General features: G+C 41.3%; 2 protein-coding genes and 2 pseudogenes across 2 annotated transcripts; 1 reads left to right on the top strand and 3 right to left on the bottom strand.

Moving 5' to 3' along the window:
• Nucleotides 1-472: 472 nt before the first annotated feature.
• Nucleotides 473-3,143, bottom strand: LOC141814232 (uncharacterized; annotated as a pseudogene).
• A 1,566-nt stretch (nt 3,144-4,709) lies between these two features.
• LOC141814625 (putative cyclic nucleotide-gated ion channel 9) lies at nt 4,710-11,040 on the bottom strand. The gene is made up of 8 exons (XM_074702564.1): nt 10,908-11,040; nt 10,100-10,266; nt 8,612-9,194; nt 7,413-7,625; nt 6,452-6,756; nt 6,032-6,143; nt 5,666-5,902; nt 4,710-5,596 (listed from the first exon to the last, which is right to left on the bottom strand). Exons 2-8 carry the CDS (start codon nt 10,156-10,158, stop codon nt 4,916-4,918), a joined length of 2,190 nt encoding a protein of 729 aa, XP_074558665.1. The 5' UTR covers nt 10,159-10,266; nt 10,908-11,040; the 3' UTR covers nt 4,710-4,915.
• A 2,045-nt stretch (nt 11,041-13,085) lies between these two features.
• On the top strand, nt 13,086-14,000 carry LOC141815022 (ATP synthase subunit delta, chloroplastic-like). The gene has a single exon (XM_074702981.1). It carries the CDS (start codon nt 13,114-13,116, stop codon nt 13,864-13,866), a length of 753 nt encoding a protein of 250 aa, XP_074559082.1. The 5' UTR covers nt 13,086-13,113; the 3' UTR covers nt 13,867-14,000.
• Nucleotides 14,001-14,333: 333 nt separating this feature from the next.
• LOC141814558 (uncharacterized) lies at nt 14,334-15,172 on the bottom strand (annotated as a pseudogene).
• Between the last annotated feature and the right edge of the window lie 51 nt (nt 15,173-15,223).

Genomic DNA, 15,223 nt, shown 5'->3' with positions numbered 1-15,223 from the left:
TACTGCAATCTAACATGACTCACTTGCGAAACTTTAAGTTCCAGAAAACAAAAGTACACAAATTAAATATTGTCCGCAATATGAGAACACAAGGAAAATTGAATTCAACCAACTTATAAATAATCATTGTTCAGAATGAAGAGCAATCACCTTTTGTCATTGAGATACATCAGGTTTATGCAATGGCTCCATGTGTTTGCTGGATTTTAATCAAACAGAAGAAGCGCAAGATTAAAGTGATGATCCAGCTCCAAGGGCAACCCGATATTTGAAACTGAAACATTCATGGTATCGTGGATATTCCTTTCTGATCACTATACACAATAATTGCATATTATAGCACCACTAAGTAATGTATGAACAATAATTTTAATTATGTAAACGGCCTCTGAGAATTTTCTGAGTAATAAATTTCACTTCATACTCCATGTCAGGAATCTTCCTTGTGAAACTACCTAACAGCTTAATTATATCATTTCTCTGAAGGAACCAAGCTAATTATCTGCAAATCTCTCTTGCAATTCTCTTTCAACTCTTTCAGCCTCAGAAATTTGTCATGCTGCAATGACATAAAAGATGAACTGAGTAATTTACTAATACTGTAATGTAATTGTAGAAATAAGTCGATGACTACTCTGCGAAGCAAATTGTAGGCACATGGATAGGGAAGTCCCAAACTAAATTTCGTGCACTACTAATCTTAGATTGAACATGAAAAGTGTGTTCCATATAATATCCATAGTTAGTAATATTGGATTTGAAATCGAACTGGAAAGCCAACATGGTTCACTGGCCAAACCAATGAATCAAGTGGTCGAATTTCACATGAAACCGATAACTATCCTGAAGAAGCTAAATTGGTCAGATTGGCCATAATTAACCAACCTGATTGTATAACTACAAAACAATATTAATATTCTAGTTATAAAATTATTTTTATTTATTAATCAATACAAAAATATCTAATTTACTAGAACCAAAAATATAAATATTGGCAAAAAGGCATCCTTGCCCCTCAAATATTAGAGTTGATAACTAGGGCAGTCAAGTAAATAACTAAAGTTTTTAATTTTTTTTTATGTTATTGGTTATTGTTATGTAAAAATTGTAAGAAGACATCTTTACTCATTTGATATAGATAAATGGATATTTTGTGAATGTTTGGAAGAATAACAAAACTGATCCACTTTATACTAAACCAGATGGTTTTCACAGTTTGATAATAGTTTAAGTGGAAGATTAAAAAAATTCTTGACCTGTCCAATAATTATGTGATGTTGGTAATTGGTACTTCTTTATCTTCCATTTCTCTCATACTAAATTAAATGCCTTCGTATTTAAGCCTAAGCACAATCTGTGGCCGAGCTTGTTCTAGGCCTAAGTTTTGGTTCAAATTGGTTGTGTTCAGAGGGCATATGCCATGCCTGATTCTCATACACAACCCCTCAAGACCCTTAGGAATAGTCAGAAAGGTGTCAAATCATTTACCAACAAGCTTTCCTATTTTTATTAACCCATAATAACTTTACTCCAAAAGTCCACGATTGATGCTTTTCCAAAAAGATATTACTCTTTCATATGCAATTAGGTAAGTAGATTAAGTTGATAGAATATTTGTGTGATTCATAACCACAAAATGCAAATCCTCATATCATAAAAGGAAAGATTTCCAATCAAACAAAAACAATCTAAGATAAACAAAAGATCAATTTAGTGAAAAATAAATAAGAGAATCATTTAAACGTAGAAACCTTATAGGAATGTTGATGTCATATTTCAACACTGCAAAAGGTTAACAAAAGGCTTTATGAATCATCTCAGATTTCTGACAAATGGAAAATTAAAATTAAAATAAAGAGACAGGATCTCACATGGAAGAACTTACAAGTTCAGCAGTTTCACGCACAATGATATTCTCTGTGCAAAGGAAAACTGATTGCCATTGAGTTAATTGAGACTCCTGTGAGGGGGATCTATTTGAGATGCTTTGAGCAGTCTTGATACTGCTTTTGTTGCTGCAACTTCGTGCTTCTAAAGACCTTGCAAGCCTTTTACTTTTCATCAATTCTATAAATTATAAACACAATATAAAATTAAATAAATTGTGTATTCCCTAATGCAAAGATATGTATCCAAGAAGCAACAATATTCTAAATATGAAGATATCTATAACAAGCTTACCAGCGAGTCTGGCTCTAGTATCCTGATAATGTAGGTCTGCCCATATGTAAGCAGCTGGTTTACATGTCATACGCACAATAAATCCACAATAAGACATGTGAACAATACCAAAAATGGACTAACATAGAATTCCATCCTAATACTGTATGCTATACAATATCACCATAATCCAATGGAAAGAGGAATTATCACTTGCCTTTGAGACAAAAAGAGCATTTACAAGCTTCTTCCAGTATTCTAACTTTGCCACAACTGGGGACACTACTGGGATCATTTATACCAGCATCCATACTGCCCTTCAATGAGCCAGATGGCTCTTGGCACTTCAAGAGGCCATCACAGCTATCAAGATTGGCTTTCTTTAATATTGTAAACTCTGTGCCAGTAGATTTTGATGCAGTAGAATTATTTTCAATATCTTTTGCCTGGAAAAAGTATCCAGTGGAATCAGCACTATCGGAGTCATGCCCATCTAAATAGTCTTCTTCTGAATCAGTATGAAATAAGTTATCAAATTGTGGAGGCACAGAGCCGGTGTCTGCATTTGCTAATGAATCAGAACTCTTTTTCAAGGAAACTGAATCAGATATCATATTTCTCTGGACATAGTTACCTATGATATGTGAAGGCATAGGTTGGCATGTCTGCTTAGCATCGAAAGGGAAAAAGCCTCTACCATTTATGTTGAGCAAAGAATCAGGTTTATCATCCATGTTTTTCTTCCATTTCTTAGAAGTTCTTTCCTTTCCATCTAATTCTCCTCCAAAACTATCGTCGATAGTTTCTTCCATGCTTTTGTCAATTTCTTGTCCTGAAAAAGCCTTTTTTTTGGATCTAAAAGAAGCCCTCATTTCCCCAGTTTAGTTATCGCCCAAAGCACATCTTCTAGCATCAGCTTCTTGTTTACATCCACCACTTTCACCCATTCTCCGCCCCGTTGCAGAAATTTTCAAATGCAAGTTCTCAAAACCTGGAAATTTCTACGATCAGCAGCGAACGGAGAAATCTTCCCCAAATTCCTGAGCCGCCAAACATGTGAAAATCGCAAGATTTCCCATTGCGACACCCGCAACAATGTTCAGAGTAGATCTGCTGACCAAAACCCCACAAAGATCAGTCGTTCCGACAATGACAACGGGAAGAGCAACAAAAACTGGCAGCGGAAAGATTCGGCAGGCATCAAAGAGCGAAATCACCGAAAAGCGGGGCATAACAAATGAACAGCATGTAAGAACTCTACTAACCTTCTCGCCGGTCGTTTTGGGCTACTGAGCGATTGTGATGCGGACTACCTCTTTTTATAGGGGAAAAGGGCGGGCTTTTGGATTTGGAAAGGAAAGCGTTGAAAAGACCCCTAGTGAGTGTAACCAAGATCTCCAAGAAAGAACGAGAGTTCACGTGTGTAGTTTGCAATAGTGCAAGGACCGACTAAATCTTTGATTACGTTCTCCATTTGAAAGAATATTCTTACAAATACGCCGTAGCTAGGGATCGAACCACGGGTCCCAATAAAATATATAACTAGGTCACAATCCGAATATTCTACCGTTGCACCATTACCCCGGGACTGCAATTGTGATCTCAAGAGTCTTTAAGTGTGTATTTTAATTTTTTTAATTTAATTTTCTTGCATAATATGTACCATCGTTTTTCTAGTTTGTATTGTAACACTAGATATATAATATAAGAGTGTTTTATTCTATAGTGGCCACGTATAACTCTTTCTAAGTCAAGAGAAAGACTCAATCTTGTGTTTTTGTTTTCTTCCTCAGTACTTATAATATTCAAGATGAATAGTAATTGTTACGAATAAAATCTTGATGATTGGTAAAATTTGTATAGGCTTAGTAAGGCAAGGTAAGTCGTCGTTGTAAGACCTGAAGAAAGTCAGAGCTCAGTAACAAATTTCTAATTCGGCTCACTATAAAGAAACAAAGTAGAAGCTCACCCTAACACGTGAATTTGCATGTGTGCAACTTTGAATATCTATTCTCTCTATTTATTTTATTGAATTCATATATGAGACTAATATACTTTTTAATATATTCATGCCATTGTACTTAAATGTCTAGCATAAATTAAGAGTAATAAAATTTTAAATCTTAAAAGATTCATAAGACATACAACAATGATATTCATTAATCAACCCGACTAATAAAATTTTAAAACTCCCTTTATTCAAACAATATCAATATTTTAAATTTTTGAAGAGTATTAGTCCATCAATTTCGATTGACTGATAAACTTAGAGTTTTACTGCTTAATGTACTGATGCCTTCAAACCTTAATGCGATAGTATAAAATGAGAATAATGACATTTTAATTTGTAAAGGTTTGAAAAATTTTATCCCAAGTTCAGTATATGGTATAGAATGCTTATTAATCAACATCACTAGTATTCCTAGGACTCCCTTGATTCAAAAATATCAAAATTTTAAATTTTAAAATGATATAAGTCCATCAATAAAATAAAATATTGATTGACTTTAAATTTTAAAATAAAATGATATAAGACCAACGAAATAAAATAAAATAAAATAAAATATTTTATTGGTTTTTAAAGTTCAAAAGTTACAGAGTTATTAAAAAATAATTATAAATACGATATCAGATTGACTTCAAATTTTAGAAAATAATTTACGATCAGTGTCACATCTCTAACCACAACATTTAATCCCTCAACCTAAGTGGAGGTACACACCTCATGCACACTTCCCCCACCAGGGTGTTGGATTCAATCAGCATCCTCTGCAGTGAAATCAGGCTCTGGCGGTTTTTGCAACCTCACCAATCCGATCGCTCTCCGGTTCCGGAGCCGATGAACGCCTCGCATCGCATTGGCAACAAATCTCGACGCGTAGATGGCTGCACCGAGGCTGGTTGTGCCTTTCGCCAGATTATTTCTGCGTCTTTCTTCTTCCTCCTTTTGCAGCAGCTCGGCCATCTTCCTCCTGACGTAGCGCCTCCACGCGGCTTGAATGAAGCAAGCCGCCCATGTCCTCCACTGCTGTGAGTAGAACCGAAACGTGTGCTGAACCTGCCGGCTGTGGAGGCGCCTGAACTGGCTCGCCACGAACTTGAGCTCATCGGCGTTCAGTGCGAACGCTTCGACTTCGTTCAGCGCCTTCACTGTCCTCGTGGAAGTGGGTAGGTTGCCACCGGCCTTCGGATCCAATGCCCAGGTCAAGAGCTCCTCGCCGCAGAAATCACGCTCTTGCAGGAGAGTCCGGTTGAAGAACCCGCTTCTTCCTCCGTCAGTGGTTATGCTCTCCAAGCGGCCGCGAATGATGAAAAGCATCTCGTCGACAGGGTCCCCTTCTCTCAGAATGTATGTGTTCTCTGTGTACAGACTAGGTTTGAGTCGTTCGCAAACTGCATCGAGCAAACGCTCGTCCAAATTCTCAAACAGAGGGACCTGCACGATCAATGAGTTGTTGATTATCTGACAGCGAGCGAGTATCAAGGAACAGGCAGAGAAACCTACCCTCCTGACCAAGGTCAAACAAAGATGACGCTTGATATCCCGCCGAAGATCCTTCGGAAGGCTCTGAACCAAACCTTCTTCGTCCACTCCTCTAGTCTCCAACCACTTGTACTGATCATAACGGCGAACGCGTTCTCTGAGTTCTGGCGGCAACATACGGTGATGCATCCACTGTTCCGAGTCACGTCTCTTAACTCGCATCTCTTCGAGACGAATTGTCATTGATTGGAGATATGTCTGCTCGAATAAAAAGAAACCGACGGTGTTTTATAAGGCAACGCTACATCAGTGCAAGTTACTCGACTGGAGCTAGGAGATTATGATGACAAACAGAAGACGGCGGGAAAATCAAGGCAGCCGGCTTACCTGCATGTTACTGATGATGAGGGCGAAGAGTACAAGTCCAAGAACAGCGACTACGATCGAGAAGATAACCTCCCCGACATAAGTGCTCGTCTGCAGCCCTTGGCCAAGAGTGCTGTTCCACATAATTTGGAAATGTTATCAATCAGTCCGACAACTTCCTTGGTAAGTTTCAGATACCGAATCTTTATAAAAACCATAATGCTGGAATAATGTAACTACATAATTTTTTTTCCCTTCCAAATAAGCTACATAACCTAAACTTTGTATAAAGATGGGTTGAATATGAAGATCAAAATAGTGAAATACTTACATCATATGTAGCAATCAAACGAACGGTGTAATACTTTTGACCAGCATCACAAGCTAAATAAAATGATACATATTACCAACTAAAACAGTGACAAGAAACAGGAGCATTACCTTACATTCTGCAATCCCCACCAGAAGCAGTAAGCGATCTTGGAAATGAAATTTTTGGATGCCACAATACCTGAAGTCAAGGACTGGCCATAGATTCCAAATTGGAAGAAATTATTATCATCATCAGGGGTACATAGACCAAGAACCTGAGCACTGGCGTTCTTCCACTTATCATAACCATCAAGATACTCATTGCCACAGTATAAGTAATTTGTGGCGCACACATCGCTGCGTTGCTTACAAGCTGACTGCCAACAATCATCCTCTCGCTCAACCGACAACAAGTACCAGAAAGAACCAACGACCTGGATAAACATCAGCCAACACAGTAAGGATGATATTGTTTTTTCATATAGTATTTCACATTATTTTGGGGAATTTTTCATTTTGCTGCTTGATAGACAGTAATTTGGTTTTATGTACCTACTAGTCACCATCCCTAATTAGCAGAGTATCATATTAATAGCTGCATGAACAACATCATGGATGATTACTATTTCGTGGATGTGGCACGCATGGTGGATAATTATGCTACAACACAATGTGGGTATTTTAGTCATCATCCATGTTGCAAAATTAATGGAAGGACAACAATTTGAAAGTTTGGACCCCAGGTGGAACAAATAGATGAAGATTCCATCTGAAGCCAACCCGAATAGAAATCTCAAGATCAACCACCAATAACTAACAGATTGAGAGCATCTAGTGAAATCTCAACCTAATACCATAAACTTATTAATTGTCCCATGTGTGAATAATTGGTTGGTAATGGACAATCCAATGAAATCTGCAATACACATCCGGTTAAGCATGCAACATCATAGAATAAGGGAAAAGATCCATTATCGTATATAAGTCTCTTTGGCTATCATTGTAGGTGTGAGGTCTTAGTTAATCTACAGAAGAAAAAAAATGTGAAAAATGTAAACCAAGTAGGTAAACCAAGCAAGTAAATACTTACATGACAAGCTAGCATGAACCACAATAAATAATAAGCAGCACCAGCCCAAGCAGTTTCGGCAAAGACACCAGCTGTTCTTTTCAACTCGGATGTTAAAGGAATAATGCGGCATAATCTAGGGATATACTGAAGCAGAATAATAACAAACAATGCATTTTTTGTAGCCAGTACATCTGATCCTTTATTTCTATGAAGAAACCTCCAAACTACAATCTGCATTTATTTATTGAGAGCTGAGGTTAAGTCAAGTTAAAAATACTAGAAATTCAAACCAAGACTTGTGCCAAAGTTTTGAACATGTGAGTTCATGGCCATTATGATCCATATAATATGGTTGTACAGGATCAACATACAACAAGAACAAGTAATACGTTTATGTTGCCTATTAAAGTGCGATTCCATCCTTCACCTTTTCTATCAAGGTCTGAGACTGGCATTAGCAGTGTTATGTATGAACTATGCTCTCATCAATCACGAGATACATAGCTACCACATAGCACATCTCTACAGATTAACAACACCAGAATCTATGTCAATAAGTAAATTATTTAGAGATATATGATTATTACTAGATATAGGATGAATGCCCCTCTCAATCTTAAGTTGCTGGGCACTATTGAAGATCTTCAAAATAGATGCTTCTAGGGTTATGTATTTAGCTCATAGGCTTTCAACAGAACAATAATATTTATACTCTCATTCAAGTAATAGATATTAAACAACCTCTTGGGCAAGGATAGCATTTAATTGTGTCAAAGGATTCTCACGGAATTACATACTCTATAACTTCAGATTTTCTGATCTAGCCAGAACAATTTCGGCTTACATAGTGTTCAAACTATTGTTGTGAACACCAAATAGTTGGAATTCACTGCTTCTTGTTGGAGGCAAATGTGAAAATGAAAATTCGATTAATATGAACACTAGAAATTTGACTAACAGGAAGCTACAGAGAGAAACTAATAGTCTAAAAAAAATCTTGAGTTGGCATGTTCTCTTGATTAATTGTCAAAATAAAGAAACCTTCAGCATCACCAAAGAGACATGATTGAATATAAGTTACCATACAACACATCCCCTCAATTTAACAAAGATCAATAAAAAAAACAATTTAGGGATAATTTTTTATAGCAAGTGTAAATGAATTTAACCTGTGTCAGATCCAAATACCCAGATGACTAGACAAGGGTTCAACTCACCTGTGGAAGTGGTAGGACAGACAGGAAGTCAATAATGAAGTTGCTTCTCAGGTAATGTTTTGCTATCTGTGCTGGATCAATTACAAGTTCACCTCTACCGAAAACACGGGTAGACGGGGCAATATAACCAGTACGAAATTGAAGAACCATACGAATAAGATAGAAACAATCAATGACTGTCCGCACTGTCGTAGATGCAACAGCTAACTTCCGGTCTATTCCTAGGCAAGTTGAATTTTCATTTTCATCTTTTATAGGAAGATAATAAAACAAAGGATCCACTGCTACTGCAAGAATACATGATATGACAAAAAGCCTATTCATTAGGATCAGAAATTTATCTTGAGGGTCAAAAATCATCTTCATAGAAATCTTGAGGTCTTCGGGAAAAACTTCCCTAGAAGCACCAAATCTAAGTGATTGACCAAGAAACTTAAGTCCCTCAGATCCCTTTCTCACTCCTCCCTTTAAGAAATTGAATGAGGTGTGTGATCCTCGACCAAATCCCTCAACATTAAATGCGCCTCTGTTCCTTCTATCTGTGTCTGAGGCAAATGACAATGTAGGGCTTGACTCTTCAAGCCTAGGAACCAAAACAAACATTTAGTAAAGTGATGCATACTGACAAAGCAAATAAATTCAGCTTCACCAACAATTCCATATAATTCCGTGTGCAAAGAAAAGTTATTCTTTTATCTATTCAGAAAATTTGTAGCTCCTCTATTACAGATCATACATTTCCATATCTTTCACATAATCAACTTCTGAAGTATAAGAATAATGGAATCTGCACCACCTTTGGAGGAGTTCAAGGTTCACAATTAGGATTCAATTTCCTGTTCTAATTGTGTAAGAAAGTTAAACTGCAAACAAAAGTTCACTGATGAGGCTTTTCAAATTAAATTGTGTCAAAATTTTTAAATCTTCAGTCTTAGACTCTTTACCACACATAGTGAAGATTAACATTGATTTTGATTCAAAGTTTGAGGATCATCTTATGTTTAGAAATGCAAAAAAAAATATAGATTGACTTATTTGAACCCTTTCCCAATAACTTTAGCCTTTGAGTAGGTCTTATGCTTCAGGTTCTGCTACTACACTAATTCAAATAACAATGCCAATTACGTCAATGGAGGTGTTAACTTTGGACCAACCCAATCCAACCAAAATGTGTGGGCCAATGTATAGATTTTTCAACTTCCTGATAGTTTAAACTTGTGAGGTAAGTGGTCAATCAATCAAAATAAACACACATCAATCTGATTGCATATGCATACGTATGAGGGCATATGGAATAATATAAATCTGTACATACACAGATGGTCTGTGAGTAATATTTAGAACTGAAATATACAATGACAAATTTTAAAAAGCTTGATGTAAAAAATAGAAAATAATATATATAGATAGATAGATATAGATATGAGAGAGAGAGAGAGAGTAGGGTAAACAGTTTGAATCAACATGCTTGACAAGAAATAGGCAAACCTCACGAACTTTTCTTTCTGACCGTCCATATATTGAGCTTTCTGTCCAGAATCAAACATCTTAACTATCTTGCACCAAAGAGATTAACAAATAAAATCTATGTTCTACCCTCCACAGAAATACTGTAATCCAGGAATCAGCTGAACACGATCAGAGAAACATAGCTCCTACAAGGAACAGCGATTATAATTGTCAACAGAATGCATATACATAAAGCATCTACAAAATTCATAATTTCCAGAATATTTCAGATGCAGTTGCAACTATAGACAGTAATCCTCATGGTTAACCTATTTCAGTATTAATATATATTAATGATAGATTCTCCAACACGAAAGGTGAAAACTTATGCAAAAAAATCAGACCATAGCTCATTGGACCAAATAACAGAGTGTCGATGTACAGTTCAAAGTACTACAATCTATGGTCTCCAATGGTGAGACTAGGTTTTGTGATGAGCCAAAGATCAATTTTAAACTGACCATGGCTTAGAGCATGCCAAAGTTGAAAATTTTAAGCTCACGTAGGAACCTACGTGTCATATTAGATCCTATATCCTGTGGAATGGATATGCAATTAACCCAGCATAACTATGATCAAGAATGTAGTTCATTTAACTCATAAAACAACCAACAAAACACAACAAAAAAAAAGTAAAAGCAAAGGCATAGAGAAACCAAAATAACAATTTTAAGCGACAAGATCGAGTCCCAAACCAAGATCTAACCTAGAGTTGAAGCATCGGCACCGACATCTAATAGCAGAAAGGGATATCGTAATAAGGTCAAGATCCAGATGCGATGCTAACCTCGAGCGGATTTACAAGGAAATAAAGGATTCTGGATCTCCACGAGATGGGAAACTCCTCCCAGGTTCCTCCGGCGATGAGTGGATTAGGAATCACGGCGAACGGAAACGGAGAAGCGATGACGAGAAGGCAGCGGTAGTGGAAGACAACTAGACTTGTATTACTAATTTGAACCGGTCAGTCAACTTATAACAACCAAGAACGAGCCGAACCGGTTTACGCAACACGGTTTACGTTACCACTTATACAGCGACATGGATGCAAGTGGCCAACATTTGCTTATCGTGACTTAATTCCTTCCTTAAATCGTGCTTCACGGCTTCATGAGAGCGATATGGGAATTGTACAAAACTCTTTTCTCTTTAACGCCCAGTTTACTTGAGGTGCGGAAAGGGAAATTAAGGAAAGTTTTCCTTTGCATGCATGCATCCATTATTTACTTTTCTAAAATTTTATGAGGGAAGGGAAAGATAATTCATCAACGGATCAATTTTTTTGCCAAAATCCATCTCCTCAAAATCGGACGGAAAGCGAAGGATGGAAAATAAAATTACACAAATATCCTTCCTTTCCGCCGAGTCTTCTTCTCTGATCCAACGCGTGGCCACGACGCCGGTTCGCGATAGATGAGCCTCTATTCATCTTCCTCCCGAGCACGCCGTCCTTCCCGAGCGCACGCCGGCCTTCTTCTCGCGGGAGGGAGCTTGCGAAGGGTGAACGACCGGAGGAACCCAAGCGCCGTCGCCTTCCTTCCCTCTTCTTTGCGGCATCCTCCGGTAAAAAGAGAGCTCCAATCGCGCGACAAAACAGAGGAGCGGAACAAGCTTTCTTCCCAGGGAAACTCGCGCCGCTGCCTCAGCAGCCCTTCTTCCTTCTCTTTCTCTTCTTCTCGCCTTCCGTCACCGCCTACCGTGCCCCGGATCCGGCGATCAAGGCCGGCTACTGGCCGACGTGGACGTTCTCCTACTCGCCGCCCTCCTCCGTCGACCGCTCCCTCTTCACCCACCTCTTTTACGCCTTCGTCCAAGTCGAGTCCTCCACCTTCGGCCTAAACGTCACCGCCGACGACGATCTCATGCTCCGGAACTTCTCCGCCGCCGCCCACGCCCCTGGAAACCGCGGCCGCCCCCACCCGCCCGTCAAAGCCCTGCTCTCCATCGGCGGCGGCGACAGCGACTCCGCTTTCTCCACTCTCGCCGCTCACGCCTCCTCCCGAGCCGCCTTCATCGACTCCACCAACGAAGGTGATGGCAGTAGTCACCGAGGGCAAGTAGACCCCTGGCCGCTTGTCGTATCGTGAGAATCTTGTACATCTGCTGCAAGGCTTGTTGCCGAAGATTATCCGCCTGAACCAAGATCAACATAATCATTCTTGAGAAACAATTAAGGACTAACCGGAAAAACAGGGCTCTTCATACCTGGCTCACGAAATTTACAAGAGCCTCCAGGTCCCCCATGGCATTCACCATCTCCGGCGTGTGCAGTATCCCAAGCTTTGATTTTGTCGCAATCAGCGAAGAGCCGTCTCCGATTTCTCCAGCTACCCAACCGAGTAGAAGGGTATTTTAGACCATAGGAATGAATTTATTCATCTATCCTTCGTTAAAATAAACAAACATGGGAGGGGACAGAGGATCAATAGATTCCCTTTCTCTTCCCCTAGGGATTTATTTTCCCTAGGGATTCCTTTTCTTTCTCCATCCATGCTACCAAGTGAACTGGGCCTTAGGAATCAGGTGGATCATTGGACCGCCCATGATCGTTCAGCGAGAAGACTATTTTACCCTCGCGTATAAATTTTGCTACTTCTAGGAAAGTTGAACAGGTAGGCTTTGTTTAACTCGCCAAAATTTCTTTTTTAAAAAAATAAAATAAAATTAGTAAGATAAATATTTAAACAATAGTTAATATTAATTAGGATAAAATGAAACAGTGAAGGGCCAATTGAGATTATCACAAAAATTAATGTAGGGCCATATAAAGCTTCATTGATGCCTCATCCGAATTACTCTCCACGTGTCTTTCTCTCCCTCACTTAAACGACTTCTATCGGACTCGCTTCCTTCCATCACTCAATCTTTACTCGATAGATTTCCAATTACTTACCGTTGGATCTCCATCCATCGCGCATCCCCACCGTCCAACTCCAGATAATCATCTCTCCTCTCGCTTCATCCTCTCTTTCGCCGAAGAAAGAAGCGAAGAGATGGCCGCCCTCCGCTCGTCTCCGCTCGCCCTCCGCCCCGCCGCCGTCGCCGCAGCTCCTTCCTCCGCCTCCTCCTCCCCTGCCCGAGTTTCCTGCTTCCTACGCCGCCTCCCCTCCGCCGCCCCCCGCCGCTTAAGGATCCTCTCCCCTTTCCCCCGGCGCCGCCGAGGAGGCGGCGCCCTCGGGGCTGTCATGGTGGACTCTGCCGCCTCAAGCTACGCGACAGCACTCGCCGATGTCGCCCATTCTAACGGCTCCCTCGAGAAAACAGCAGCCGACGTCGAGAAGTTGGAGCAGGCGTTCGCCGACCCAGCCATCGAATCCTTCTTCTCCAACCCTACCATCCCAGTGGAGCGGAAAGCCGAGGTGGTGAAGGAGATTTCTTCCACCCTCGAGCTCCTCCCCCACACCTCCAACTTCCTCAAGATCCTCGTCGACATGGGGCGAATCGACATCTTCAATGAGATCGCCAAGGAGTTCGAGTTGCAATTCAACAAAATCACAAACACGGAAGTCGCCGTCGTCTCCTCGGTGGTGGAGTTGGAATCCCAGGACCTTTCCCAGATCACAAAGGTGGTTCAGCAGTTCACCGGGGCCGAGAACGTGAGGATCAAGACGGTGCTCGATCCTTCCCTGATCGCCGGATTCACGATCCGGTACGGGGCGACAGGGTCCAAGTTCATCGACATGAGCGTCAAGAAGCAGATCGATGAGATCGCTACGCAGCTCGATTTCTCCTCCATTGCCTTCTAATTAGCAGGTCTACATATCTGTACTTCCTCCCAATCTTCCTCCTTCTATTTCTTGTGAACCGTAACGTAAATTATTATATCTGATATGATGGAGGTTCCCTTTGAATCTTTGTCAAAGCTTGCATTTTGGTTGAATTCCTCATCAAGTCTGCTTCTTTTTTCATTCATCTTCTCCATTTGTACTTCTCCAGATTGTGTAAGTATAATATACGATCTATGATACATTTGCGAATGATCAAACTGGTCCTTCAACTGTTTAGAGTGTTGACGCTAAATTTGAGCAGCGAAACCTGTGGCCTTACCACTGTCCTCCGTATTGCTCCGCTACGGGACCCCAGAGGGAGGCTCCACTGCTAGTGTCTTGCCATTGGGCAACCTCTGGACTGCCTTTGCATGCTCTGTCTCAGCCCTCAGAGCCTGGTTTTTAAGCGTCTGTTGTCCTGGTTCGGCGTGTGCACGAGTGCCCTGCTACTCCGCCTCCTCTTGTGTACAGATTGGTCCTGTCTGCCCAGGCTGGTGCAAGTCGTTCGGTTGCATTACCTTGCCAAGGCGCAGGTTCTGCTGTTGCTCGGCCTCCTCATGTGCACGTGCCGATGCTAGCTCCATCGCCACGCGCTCGGATCCTCTGCGCCAAAGAACCCTCTGCGCCCCTGTGCCACTCAGTAAACGACAAAAAAATATCACACGGATCGCACGTGACGCTCGCATCTGCTTAATCCCTCCCGCTCGCTCTCCTCTAAATATTTTCTCTCTTTCCTTCGCCGAAACTCCGCGCCCCTCCCTCCTCCTCCTCGTCCAAGGAGCACCCCTCGTCGCCCAGTGTCTCCAACACGTGCCTCAGCTCCTCCGCCGAGATCTTCCCGTCGCCGTCGGCGTCGAAGACCGCGAAAGCCTCGTGTAGCTCCTCCTCTGCCAAGGGCTCCGCCAGCAGCGCCGCGAGCTCGGCCTCGGTGAGGTCGACGCCGCAGGAGGCATCGATGGGGCCCAAGCTGCGCAGCGCGGCCTCGAGCTCGCGGGCGGAGAAAGAGGGCAGTAAGATGGAGCGAGGGAAAGCAGCAGCGTGGTGGGAGCGGAAGAGGGAGGAGGAGGAGGTGGAGGTCCGTGGAGCCAGCGGAGGAGGAACGACGAGAGGAGGACTTCTTGCTGCTCCTCTTGAAATGGGAGGCGAAGAAGGAGGGCACGGAAAGCTTCATGGCGGAAGCGTTCGTCGCCTTCGTCAGCCTTCTCTTCTTCTTCCTCCTCTTCCTCGCCTCCGCCACGGTGCTTCCACAAAGCTTCGCTCGTTGATTTTTTTTTACCCGCTTCATTGATTGCGACAAGGAGGAGGAGGGAGCGGCGCGGAGTTTCGGCGAAGGAAA

The sequence above is a fragment of the Curcuma longa genome, chromosome 21 (assembly GCF_044706935.1).
Source record: "Curcuma longa cultivar G26 ecotype Majalengka, Jawa Barat chromosome 21, ITB_CL_G26_1.1, whole genome shotgun sequence".
Classification (NCBI taxonomy): domain Eukaryota; kingdom Viridiplantae; phylum Streptophyta; class Magnoliopsida; order Zingiberales; family Zingiberaceae; genus Curcuma; species Curcuma longa.
This window is presented reverse-complemented; position numbering and strand designations above follow the sequence as displayed.

What these genes read in the sequence shown, in the direction of transcription:
- LOC141815022 (XM_074702981.1), top strand. Translation starts at nt 13,114, where the DNA reads ATGGCCGCCCTCCGCTCGTCTCCGCTCGCCCTCCGCCCCGCCGCCGTC.
- LOC141814625 (XM_074702564.1), bottom strand. Translation starts at nt 10,158, where the DNA reads ATGTTTGATTCTGGACAGAAAGCTCAATATATGGACGGTCAGAAAGAA. An exon ending in GGTTCATGCTAGCTTGTCAT is followed by an intron (nt 6,757 to 7,412) that starts GTAAGTATTTAC and finishes ATGTTTATCCAG; the next exon opens with GTCGTTGGTTCTTTCTGGTA. An exon ending in TCATCATCAGTAACATGCAG is followed by an intron (nt 5,903 to 6,031) that starts GTAAGCCGGCTG and finishes TTATTCGAGCAG; the next exon opens with ACATATCTCCAATCAATGAC.